Genomic DNA, 12,785 nt, shown 5'->3' on the forward strand with positions numbered 1-12,785 from the left:
CGTTTTCTGAGACTCCAGCCAGCAACGTGGGGCCTGGCAAGGGTGGGAAATGAGGACGATGATGATGGGGGTTGTAATCCCAAAGCTTAGGGAGGGGGCGAATCAGCTTGTCTTGGTCTTACTTACTGGATGCCTCTGCTTGGAGGAACTCAGGAGAACAGAGGTTCTGTGCTGTTTGGCCTTCAAAGGGTTAAAGGTACTGAGCTGAATTCCTAGAGAGGATGCGAATGGGGGGGGAAATGGAGGGGAAGTCGTCCATTCATCCCCTTCTTTAGGAGGGTCCTCCTTCCGAGGGAAGGCAGGGTCTGTTTGTCCCAAGCGCCGCCTTTCCACCCATGCACCCCATTTTCTGGAATCTGGTGAGTTTTCCCCTTTGAATGTATTAAGGATTAGGGGGCCAGGCTGAAACTGCAGCCAGTTAAGTGGAGAAAATGTGGGGTGGGGTGAAAGGTGGTATCATGAAACTTTTGGGAAGGTGGGGAGGGCTGAGGAAAGTGAGGGAAACCCCCCACCCCCATTTCATCTCATAGAAGGTGGCCTGGTGCTCTTTGGATCTGTCAGACTCCAAATCCCATTATCCCCATTCAGCATGTCTTTTACGAAATCAACAGGTGGGGAAGGGGGCTCCTGCTGTACCGCAGGAGCTTGGAATTGTTACATGTTGGACTACAAATCCCAGAATCCCCTGATCCCTTTCCTAACCTCCCCCACAGCCTTTCCCATCAGAAAGAGCCATTGCTACGCTCTGCAAAGCCAGAAGGATGTGCCTCTCCACAAGTGGGGGTGATGATGTTTTAAAATTTGAAATATTAATTCAATTAATGCCTAAATTTTCTGGGAAGCAAATGCTGGAAACAGTACTCCCTCCCCTTACCAGGCTTTTTTAAACCTGAAAAGGTAACTTGTTTAAGTTCTGATCGAACTTAGACAGTTAGTTAACTATATCAAATTAAATGTTTAGTCCCTTTTAAAATACTGTATAAAATTATCTCTTAAGGCATGCAAATCTTTCAGCACCAGGTGCCTCAGACAACAGGGGTACAAAGCTGTGTGATATCTCCTGACAGCCCATTTACATGTCTGTAATTCCTCACTGCTCTTTCAGGGACCAGGCAGTCTGTAGAGTCTCTGGCAGAGAGAAACTCACTTAGAATAAGGATTTAATAGGCTATATATTTCAGCCCGGTTGCCCTCTTTGAGATATGCGAGAAATTTGTGGACAATCTATATGCCAACGAAAGGGTTAGGATTTACACTGTACTTGTAAAACTCTTCTCTAATGTGCTTGTAACTTTAAAAGATTATTTTTTGTGCACTAATCCTTTGAATAATTATATAATGTTCTATTATCATGAAATTTTAAAATGCTTTATCGTATTGCATTTAAGTGAGGTTGTCTAATATAGGTTGTTTTTTATATTTTGAAATGCATATTGATATAATAGAAAGTTGTTTTATTAGAATTATTGTCTATTGTATAATCTGTTGTGAACAGCCCAGAGTGGCCTTTGGCCAGATGGATGGTGTACAAATTAGATAGACAGATACCCTGTTTCCCCGAAAATAAGACCTAACCTGAAAATAAGCCCTAGTATGATTTTTCAGGATGCTCGTAATATAAGCCCTATCCCAAAAATAAGGCCCAGTTAAGTGAAACCCCACCTTCCGCCCTGGTGCAGCAACCAGAAGAAGATGACCTGACTGTATTTGAATAAATGTAGACGGTTGTACATGTAAAAAAAAATTAAAACATCCCCTGAAAATAAGCCCTAATGTGTTTTTGGAGCAAAAATTAATATGTTTAAGACCCTGTCTTATTTTTGGGGAAACACGGTAGATAGATTTAATCATCTTTTAATATCGACCACTATCTTCTGGCAGAGCTCTGCTGGTCCAGCAAGAATGGCATCGCTGGTAGCAGCATATTTCCACTGATTACAGAGTAACTTTTTTGATTATGGAATGTGTGCAACTCGTGTGCAATGATACAAAGTCATGCACTCCTGAAAGTGGAAAAAGGGAACTCTTTAATTAGTGGCAAACTGTCAGTGCTTTCAGCGATGTCATGTCCGTTGCACCAGTGGAGCCCTGCAAGGGAAGAGTGACCATTGCAATTTACTGCATTCCTTCACCTGCATTTGTTCTTCAGTAGTTTGTGAGGTGTACCCTTTATGGGGAAAAGGCAATAAATATATACAGTGGGGTCTTGACTTGAGAACTTAATCCGTATTGGAAGGCGGTTCTCAAGTCAAAAAGTTCTCAGGTCAAATCTGCATTTCCCATAGGAATGCATTGAGAACCATTTGATCCGTATCTGCTCTTTTCCGTCCATAGAAACTAATGGGAAGCTGCTATTCTGCCTTCGACCACTAGAGGGGGATATTTTGTTTCTTTTTTTCTTAGGTCAAGAAAGGTTCAGGGAAGGCAGGGAAAATACAGTCCAGGCAGTCCGAAGACTGTCTCCCAATCCACTCTATAAACGCTGGGAGGAGTGAGGAAGCAGACAGGCACCCTTTTCACTGGCCAACAGTTAACTGAAAGTTCACATTTTGCACTTTCCCTGCCTCCCACGTGGTTTTTTTTCAGTTTTTTTTCAGTTCATAACTCAAATCTAAGTACGTAAGTCAAGTCAATATTTCCCTATGAGAGAGGTTCGTAAGTCAAAATGCTCGTAACTCGGGCCGTTCGTAAGTCAAGACCCCACTGTAAAAAGGACCAATGAATTTTCATCTTCCACTATTCCCTGGCTTCCCCTTTCCCCCCCAAGCTGTTGTGAATTTTGAAGACGTACCTGTGTCTTTCACAGGAGGAGAAGCCGGCTTCCCTGGATCCTGACCAAAAAGTTTTCCACCAGAAAGTTCTGGGGGAAATACAGTATGTGAAATTCTGGCCTCTCTTGGTAAGACACTCTTCACTCAGCTGATGATTATGACTGTTGAAAATAATCAATTTAATTTTTCCTGCATAGGGCAAATATCCCCACTTCTCAAATTCCCTGGTTCTGTTCTAGCAGGATTGATCTGCTTTTATTTATTCAAACATATCTCGTATTTCTATTTATGAGGGTGGGTAATATTGACAGTTCTGGGGACAGCATGTGCCCGGTCTTGAATCTTTGAAAGTCTGCCTTGATTCCTACCTCAATTTTTTATTCTTACAACTGTTGGATTTTTATTAAAGCAAAAAACAGGCATGCACATTGGTTTTTCTTTCGACTCCAAACCTCAGAATTCTCCACTCCAGGAGTTCCACCTGCCAGACATCTTAAATTTTACTCACCTGGAGAAAAGCTGGGCTAGAATGCTTCATGGCCTAGGATAGGCCAAGCTCAGGCCTAGTTTCCTGTTTGAACAGGAAGCTGACCCTGGTGGTTGTGAAACCTATTTAATGCCCGGCAAGATATATCTCAGGACTTAAGTCTTTTCCATTTTTCTTTGCTGCACATTTAATTCAGCGTGTTTAATTATATGCGGGGGCATTTCTGTCTCATCCTCTCACCAGTTCCCTAACTTGATTCCAGAAGAGGATGGATGGGAAACCACAATCAAGGGAGAGACGAATGACATGTCACCACAAAGAGTCAGATGTACAGAGAAGGAAGAGATGAAAATAAAAGCACAAGAGACTCGGAAGCAGGAAGAATAAATCCTTTACGTTTCGGGACAGAAGAAACAAGCAAATTGCAGTCTGGGGAAATATAAATAAAAGAAAGACATGAGCAAATGCTCTGATTCTATATCTGAGTCTCGATTAAGCCCCGAGGATCACAACCCAATCCATACAGGGGGGAAATCAGGTCAAGGCTTAGAGTGTGGAGTAAGTGCCAGTCAGGACTCAAGCCGTAAATCACAAGAAGAGATGGACGCAAAGGAGAAGCCATACCGATGCCCAGAGTGTGGCAAGAGCTTTCTTGGAATTCCGCATCTCAGTAGGCATAGAAGAACCCATGCAGGGGACAAGCCCTATCAATGTGCAGCCTGTGGGAAGAGCTTCAGTGTTAGCTCAGACTTTAGCATCCATCAGAGAATTCACACGGGAGAGAAGCCGTATACCTGTGCGGTGTGCGGGAAGAGCTTCAGCCAGAGCTCAAACCTGGCTTCCCATCAGCGAATCCACACTGGGGAGAAACCGTATACCTGTGCGGCATGCGGGAAGAGCTTTAGCCAAAGCTCAAACCTAGCTTCCCATATGAGAATCCACACGGAAGAAAAACCCTATAAATGCGTAGAGTGCGGGAAGAGCTTCAGCAGAAGTACACACCTCATCTGTCATCAAAGAGTTCATACGGGAGAGAAACCCTATCGATGCTCCGAGTGCGGGAAGAGCTTCACCGTCAGCACGAGCTTCAGTAGACATCAAAGAAGCCACACGGGGGAGAAGCCATTTAAATGTTCGGAGTGCGGGAAAAGCTTCCACGAGAGCTCCAACCTGATTTCTCATCAGAGAAGCCACACGGGGGAGAAACCGTACAGGTGCCTCGAGTGCGGCAAGAGCTTCAGTGTGAGCACACACCTCACGTCTCATCGGAGGATTCACACTGGAGAGAAACCATACGAATGCCTGGAGTGTGGGAAGCGATTCAGTCAGAGGTCAAACCTTGCATCCCATCGGAAAACTCATGTACAGGTGGGTGGAGATGGCTTTCCTGTTGACAGAAAACTTAAAAAACATCAAAATGTGAAGAGGCGGACGAAATCCCATAGGTAATTTGATTGTGGAAGGAGTTTGATTGTATATATGTACTTTCTCATCAGAATAATTCACACAGATATGTGATTAGTAACTCACACAAGAAAGAAAGCCATATGAGTTAGAATAATGGAGTTGGAAGGGGTCCATCCCAACCAACCTCCTGCTCTCTGCCAGGAACCAACTCAAAGTACATCTGACACATGGCTGTTTTTTTTCTAGAATGCCTCTAGCCTTGGGGTGCTCACAATCACCTGAATTAATTAGTTCCATTGTTGTACTACTCTAACAGTTAGGAAGTTTTTTTCCTGATATCCAATCAAAATCTGGCTTCCAGTAACTTGAGCCCATTACTATGTGTTCTAGAATGTTTAGGAACAGAAACATTCTGTTTCTGCTCTTCCTTTCAAGTATTTAAAAAGTGCTATATCTCTCTTCAGTCTTCCTTTCTCACGACTAAACATGTCCAGTTCTTTCAGATTTTCTTCACAGGGCTCGGTTTCTTGCTTATAGGGCACCAGATCTTGGGATATTTACCAATGTCGGCCATATTTTACGCTGGAGAACTCACTTTAAGGAATAAATTGCAAGGGAAAACCCTTCCTGTTTTGAGTCTGCCCAGCTGCTAAATTATCTTGCTTGTAAGACCCTCAGTGGGGTCCATCAGTCCTTCTCAGTGGTGGTTCCATTACTGTGGGACCCTCTACTCACAGGAAAGCTTAGCTTATGGGTGGGGGCCTTTTTTTTTAATGGCCTCATTATCTATTTTAAGATTCGATTGTCTACCTCTTCTTTATCTGATCCATTTGAAATTGGATCAGACTTCTAAGAGGCATTTTTAAAATTGTAGTTCTTTTTCATTCTATTTTTATGATGATGATGATGTTCTTGTTGGGTTTCAATCAAGAGTGAGCAATTTTTTATTTATTTATTTATTTATTTATTTAAACCTTACTTAAACCTTTCCAGTTGCTGGTGGATCGGGTCCCATGAGCCGCCACTCTGTTAGCTGGAATTGAGGCCCAGAAGCTGCCCGTCCCTGTTTTTGATAGTATTGTTGAGTTCTAGTTATTGTTACAGATGAAAGACTTATTTTTTAAAAAATGATGATTTAGAAAAAAAGATTGCCCTGTGTGAGCCATTTTGAGAGGTATTTGTAGAGTTCTTAAACGTGGTATACAAAAAAGTAAGCTCTGGACCATGGAAAGAATCATATTAATGTATTGAAATAAAGAAAATTGCAAAGAAACTTAAAGGCTGCTTCCCAATTTCTTGTTACCTTTGTCTGTATTGAGAATTGACAACCCAAAGTTTGTAGGTAATTCTTGAGTAGGAACAGAGCAGCCATCTTGAGAACTTCTGCTCACATGATCAAATTGGCTTTAAACTGCTGGGTTTCACGTTTCTGTGGTATTAAAGTCTAAGGTGAGCAAACACCATGTTGCTGCTTAAGGTGTACCAGCATTCCAATGTTTTTTTTTCCCACTTGATGACGATTTCGCTTAACAGCGATTTTCCTGAAACAGATTATCATCAAGCGGGGCACCACTGTAAATGCGAGTAGATAAATAGGGACCACCTCGGTGGGAAGGTAACAGCGTTCCGTGTCTAAGTCGCATTGGCCATGTGACCACAGAAGATTGTCTTCAGACAAAAACGCTGGCTCTATGGCCTGGAAACGGGGATGAGCACCGACCCCTAAAGTCGGACACGACAAAAATTGTCAAGGGGAACCTTTACCTTGGCTGGGGAGCCAGAGGTTGGCAATTCGATTCCCTGCCGGGCCTACTTTAATGAATCTGGACACTCAATGATCCATAGCGCCCCTTCCAGCTGTGCAGTTCTAAAGTGATGATGATTCTGATTATGATGCCCAGTTGCCACAGTGGTGAGGGCTTAGATACATGCCTTAAGTTGCAACAGCAGTGGCCGACTGGCTGGGCCAAGGGCCAATTTATTGCTCCCAGGAAAATCTGCAAGAACAGGCAAAATGTGCAAAGAAGAAACCCCGAAGTAGACTTCTATGTAGCTTGCAGGCGACTTCTGGTTTTGAAAAAGAAACCACTGTTGGTGTGCAAGTGTGATATTTGTGACATACTATTTAAAAGGTGAATTGCTGACCCATGGAGAGGTGGGGGGGGGCCTTGGAACTGATCCCCACAGATACTGCATTGAATTACGAGCAAGATGAGCTTTAACAGGACAGCATCTCTTCCTGGAAAGCTTCAGCCAGATGATGAAAACACCACCCAGTAAATTCACATTCATTTATTCTATCCCAACAAATTCCATACGAGTCTCAAGCCTTCATTCTTCCCAGGGCCCTCTTTCAAGTTCAGGTTAAAGGGTTAATGCCACTGAGACGAAAGTCGTAGAGGGAGTTGACGGGGGGGGGGGAAAATGCTGAACATCCACTTCCTGTTTCCGCCTCGGGGGGTCCGCCGCCTATTTCCTTCCCACCCGAGCCCCCTCTCGGGAGTTCCGAGGCAGGGCTGCAGGTTAGCCTCCTTTGCGGGGCGGGTAACGGGTGGGGAGAGGCAGGCAGGCAGGCGGCGGGGGCAGCGCTTGGAGGGCGCTTGACTTGGCTTGAAAGGGGAGGAGGCGGAGGGTTGTGGGGGGACAAGGAGAGGCGGGACAAGGGGTACCTCGGCTGGCTGGAATCTCTAGAGGAGTGGGACTCTCCCTCCCTCTCTTGGTCGGGGCAGGTGGGCTTCCTCGGGGATCGCCCCCCCCCCCCACAAAAAAACCCTCTCCTGGGGGCTCCTGCCCTCCAGCCTGCAAAACAGAATCCTTTCCCTCCTTGGAAACTGGTTTCCATACAGTTAACTTATTTATTTACAGTATTTTTTAAGCTGCCCAGAAGCCACCGGTAATGGTGCGGGTAAAAAATACTAAATACTAAATTCTAAAGGAAATCAACCCTGAGTGCTCACTGGAAGGACAGATCCTGAAGCTGAGGCTCCAATACTTTGGTCATCTCATGAGAAGAGAGGACTCCCTGGAAAAGACCTTAATGTTGGGAAAGTGTGAAGGCAAGAGGAGAAGGGGACGACAGAGGACGAGATGGTTGGACAGTGTCATCGAAGCAACCAACATGAATCTGACCCAACTCCGGGAGGCAGTGGAAGACAGGAGGGCCTGGCGTGCTCTGGTCCATGGGTCACGAAGAGACGGACACGACTAAATGACTAAACGAACGAAAAAATACTGTAAATAAATAAATGTATGGAAACCAGTTTCCCAGTGACGGGCATCTGCATGGGTGAGTGGGTCGGGTGGCCTGGGGGGGTAGCATGCACTGACTAGGAAGGTGGAGGGGAAAAGAGAGTGGCCCTTTGCTGTCTGGAGAGAGAGGGTGGTCTCTGTGGGGTGGGTTCCTTTTGGTGTGTCTGCGTAGGATCTCAAGCCGATGGTTTTGAACCCTTGAAGGGAGCAAAAGCCAGAAAATCCCTTGCCCTGGTGGAGGTGGTGGTTTTGAAAAAAGGCTGCAAGGCTGTACTCATTGATGGGTGGAACTTGTTAATCCATTAGGTGGAAGAAAAAATAAATGGATAGTGGGGAAGGTGGTTTTTCTGTACAGGACTCGAAGCAGAGAGCATATGCCCTTGTCTGTGTAAAGGCAGATGGGTGCAGGTGTACCAGTTGGTGGGTCAAACTTCTCATTCTGTCAATGTTTTGCATTTTGTTTTGTTTTGCCAGGGCAGAATCTCAGGACTGTAGCTGAAGTCTCAAGGCACAGCTCTGCTTCTCCTGGTCTCCAAGTGGGGAGAGAAATCTCAGAGAAGGCAATCCAAGAGGAGAAAATGAAATTGATGCGGGAGGTCTGTGCTTAAAGCCGAGAAACCTGTCCACAGACAATCTTTGAAGCAGTTTCTGTTTGTAAACCGGATACGTATTCATTAAGGTGAAAGTAATTCCTGATCGCTAGGGTTGAGGGAGAAACAAAAGTATTAAGAAAGGGTGTAGACTCTAGAGAAAGCAGGGAGATGAGGTACATGAAGGTGAGGAGATGATGGGGACAGAACCCTGGCACCAGTATTTGATCCTGTAACCATCACGTACAAGCACCCTTGAACTGATGCATTAAATGTGGCAGCACCTTCCCGAACCTTGAGGTTCTCCCAATTAATGTTGTAAGTGTGCCTTTCCCAGAGAAAGAAGGCAGCCCATTCACTTCCATTCCTTTGTCTTTCCTGGAGAAAGCCTATATTGGAGATGAAAATGGAAGACTCAGCCCATCCTGATACTGGAGAACAGTTGGTTGACGTTGAAGTTTGCAGCAATGTGGAATTTCTGGAAAGAACTGTCCAGATCAACCTCAGTGGCGGTCCTCTCAGCCCAGATGTTCAGCATCAGCATTTCCGAAAGTTCTGCTACAAGGAGAATGAAGGGCCACGGGCGGTTTGCAGCCAGCTCCATCATCTCTGCTGTCAATGGCTGAAGCCAGAAAAACACACCAAGGCTGAGATCCTGGACCTGATCATCCTTGGACAGTTCTTGACCATCCTCCCACCAGAGATGAGGATCTGGGTCAGAGAGTGCAATCCGGAATCCACTTCCCAGGCCGTGTCCCTGGCAGAAGGTTTCCTCCTGAGCCAGAGAGTGGACAAGAAGATGGTTAGAGTTCTGGTCTTCTTGAAGGGCTGATAATATTCCCCCCCCCTCCTTACGGAAATTATCTAACCAAAGCATGCTCCCCCATCCTTCCTAGCTCTGACACCCTTTCTTGTACCATTCATTCTTCAATTTCTTTCTCTGTTTTTGTTTTGTGTGTCCAAATCTTGTTTTGGGTCCAGGAGTCTTCAGAACTGGTCACTGGCTTCCCTCAGGCAGTGGATGCCCTGTCACTCCCAACACAGAGGTCTTTTCTCCTGAAGAATATAAAGAAGAAGGGTGAAGGGACAGCTTTAGCAAGTAAGGGAGCAGTCATCCTAATTCTAATGAATCTTTCTTATATCCTCCCCAGGTTGATGCATTGCATGTTAAATTCTGCGAGCTGATCCCTTTTCTCCCCACCCCACAAGTAAAGGACAAAATGTTGAATAAGTATGTTTCTGCCCCCTTTGTCTCCCTTGCAGGCCTTGGAAATACACAGGGGATACATCGTTGCTCATCTCTTTTTTATGCAGGAGAGGAAACGGTATCTCTGCAGCCAGAACAGGTAGGAGAAAATGAATTGTGAAATGAGAGGGAGGGAGCCCTTGTCCTTCACCCCCTTATTCCGTTTTCTTGCCAGTTTGCTGTATCCTAACACTTCCCCCCTGAATCCTCAGCTCTTTTGCACCTGTTGCTTGAAAGATAGAAAAGGGCCCTGTGTTTATCAGGGTATGACTTTTGCTCTAGGGTTGTCTCTTGGGTTTTAGGATGGAACCTCCTTGTCAAGTGGTAGTCTACCTCAGAACATCAGGGGCCTGGAAGAAATGTGTGATATGTTTGGATTTGCTTGGTATATAGCACATCTGGGGAAAAAGAAAGACAAACTGTATTGTGGATCAGCAGTTTGGGATGATTTTGGACGGCAGATTATTAACTTGTCAGTTGAAGGTCACAACAGTTTATCCAGTGGTTCCCAACCTTAGGTCCCCAATGTTCTTTGACTGTGGGCCCCACAAACCCTTGCTAGCACAGCTCATGCCGAAGGCTTCTGGGAGTTGCAGTCCAAGAACATCTGGGGACTCAAGGTTGGGGATCACTGCTTTATTCCATCCCCAGCTTTCCCATACATCCTGCTAGCATGGGAACTCCGAGGAATCAGGAAAAAAAACTTGTTGATTCTTTCCACAGCAGATATTTACAGAGAATGTTATTATTTCCATGGAACTTAGACAGATCATAGGATTTTAAGATATAAAGTGCATCTGAATATCCTCATATAAATGTTTCATCCCTCTTCTTAACAGAAGAATAAATTGCATATCACTCATAGCAAAGGGATTCTGTCTTTAGATATTTTGGCCTTTTATTCTACTCTTTCTGAGTACAAAAGTGAACCAGCCTAATTGGTACTATTTTATATACTTTTATTTAATTTGTGTTTCATATACAAGAAATCTATTCCTCCTAAAAGGCAAAAATGTGTAATTATAAAAAATATATAGCCAAAAGATATTTTAGTCACATTCTAAAATGTAAAGAATTTTTATAGTCTTAAGCAGTTAATAATATACTCATGTGCCGTCAATTCCATTCTGATTTATGGTGACCCTTTCCAGTATTTTCTTGGTAGAAAATACTCAGAGGTGGCCCTTCTTCTGAGGCCATCCAAGGTTTGTGCAGTTGATGCAAGGCTACACAGGCTGACTCTTCTCTCGGGAGGCACAGTGGGAGAGTCGGACTCCCAGCCTCTCACTCCGCAGCCAGATACCGAAACTACATATTGAGCTATCCAGCCAGCTTAAGCAGTTACAACGATAATAATTAACAATATACAGTGGTGCCTCGCTTAACAAGTGCACCGTACAACGACGAAATCGCATAGCGATCCCTTTTTTGGGATCGCTAATGCGATCACTCAACGTTTTTTTAATAGGGCAAAATTCGCTTTGCGAAGACCGGTAAGTGTTTCGCTTACCGATCTTCGCAAAACGAAGCCCGACGATCAGCTGTTAGGCGGACAAAATGGCCGCCGGAAGCCTGGAAATGGCCCAAAATGGCCGCGTGCAGCGTTTTCGCGCCCTCGTTAAGTGAGGGGAGGGCGCGAAAATGGCTGCCGGCCATTAAGAAGCATCACTGAACGGTGAGTATTCGGCCCATTTGGAACGCATTAAACCATGTTTAATGCATTCCAATGGAATTCCCTGCCCCGTCCAATGATGCTTCAGCATAGCGAAGGTAAATCCGGAACGGATTAACCTCGCTATGCGAGGCACCACTGTACTCATATTGTTGCTTGTAGCCCAATTAGTCTGTTGTTGTTTAGTCATTTAGTCATATCCAACTTTTTGTGACCCCAGGGACCCTCCTGCCAGGCCCTCCTGTCTTCCACTGTCTCCTGTAGTTGGGTCAAATTCATGTCGGTCACTTCGATGACACTGTCCAACCATCTCGTCCTCTGTCGTCCCCTTCTCCTCTTGCCTTTACACTTTCCCAACATCAGGGGCTTTTCCAGGGAGAAAAATTAGTCTGTGTGCTGTATAAATCAAAGCATTTGGAGTGAAATAAAATGTGCTGCAGCTGATTTTTAAAATATACATTCTTGCTCTACCTGGTTGCCTTTGGCATCATTTTGGCCACAGCCCCTGTCAAAACAAACCTCTCACAATATGTTTGGAAACATACTGTGAGGAAGAAGGTCGGTCTGAACCGATACCAATCCGAGTGCCATCCTTTCCTGATGGGAGGCAGGAGATGTTTTTAGATTCCGTGAGTAAAAATGTACAACCCGCCCAGAAAGTGACGAACCCTCTGGGGGAATAGGATGAGAGGGGAGGGGGAGGAATTATGGAGGAACCAGGGAAGGTTAATGGAGACCCATTAGGAGAGATCCGAGACAGGACAAGCAAAGGGATGGGGATTATCTGGAAGAGATGAACCAGGTGTGACAGAGACTGACGTTCAAGTAGAAATGGCGGCAGGTCAGCCAAGGAAAGAAAGGAGCCTCCAACAGAGGGAGAGTCAAGGGTAGAAGAAGTAGAGGTCAAGTTGGAAAGGCAAGAATAGGAAAGGAGAAGGGAGTAGAGAGATATAAGAGCGATAGTGGAAGCTGGAGGTAAGGTAAAGGTTCCCCTTGACATTTTAGTCAGTTGTATTTGACTCCAGGGGCGGTGTTCATCCCCGTTTCCAAGCTGTAGAGACAGCGTTTGTCCGAAGACAGTTTTCATTGTCATGTGGCCAGCGCGACTTAGACCCCAAACGCTGTTACCTTCCCACCAAGGTGGCACCTATTTATCTACTCGCATTTACATGCTTTCAAACTGCTAGGTTGGCAAGGAGCTGGGACAAAGTGATGGGCGCTCACTCCGTCTCGTGGATTCGATCTTACGACTGCTGGTCTTCTGACCCTGCAGCACACAAAGGCTTCTGCGGTTTAGCCCGCAGCGCCACCACGTCCCAAGGCGGAAGCTGGAGAGGGAGAGACAAGAAAGAAAGAGTTTTTA

At 45.2% G+C, this 12,785-nt stretch overlaps 1 protein-coding gene across 1 annotated transcript in view; it reads left to right on the plus strand.

The window, feature by feature from the left end:
* Positions 1–204: 204 nt before the first annotated feature.
* The window catches only part of LOC110070844 (uncharacterized), a 29,768-nt gene continuing 17,187 nt past the window's right edge, over positions 205–12,785 (plus strand). The window contains 7 exon segments of the mRNA XM_078387998.1: positions 205–359; positions 2,807–2,899; positions 3,502–4,626; positions 8,389–8,510; positions 8,893–9,306; positions 9,486–9,603; positions 9,768–9,850. Coding sequence (XP_078244124.1) covers positions 4,389–4,626; positions 8,389–8,510; positions 8,893–9,306; positions 9,486–9,603; positions 9,768–9,850 — 975 coding nt within the window. The 5' untranslated portion in view covers positions 205–359; positions 2,807–2,899; positions 3,502–4,388.

This window comes from Pogona vitticeps, chromosome 2, assembly GCF_051106095.1.
Source record: "Pogona vitticeps strain Pit_001003342236 chromosome 2, PviZW2.1, whole genome shotgun sequence".
NCBI lineage: Eukaryota > Metazoa > Chordata > Lepidosauria > Squamata > Agamidae > Pogona > Pogona vitticeps.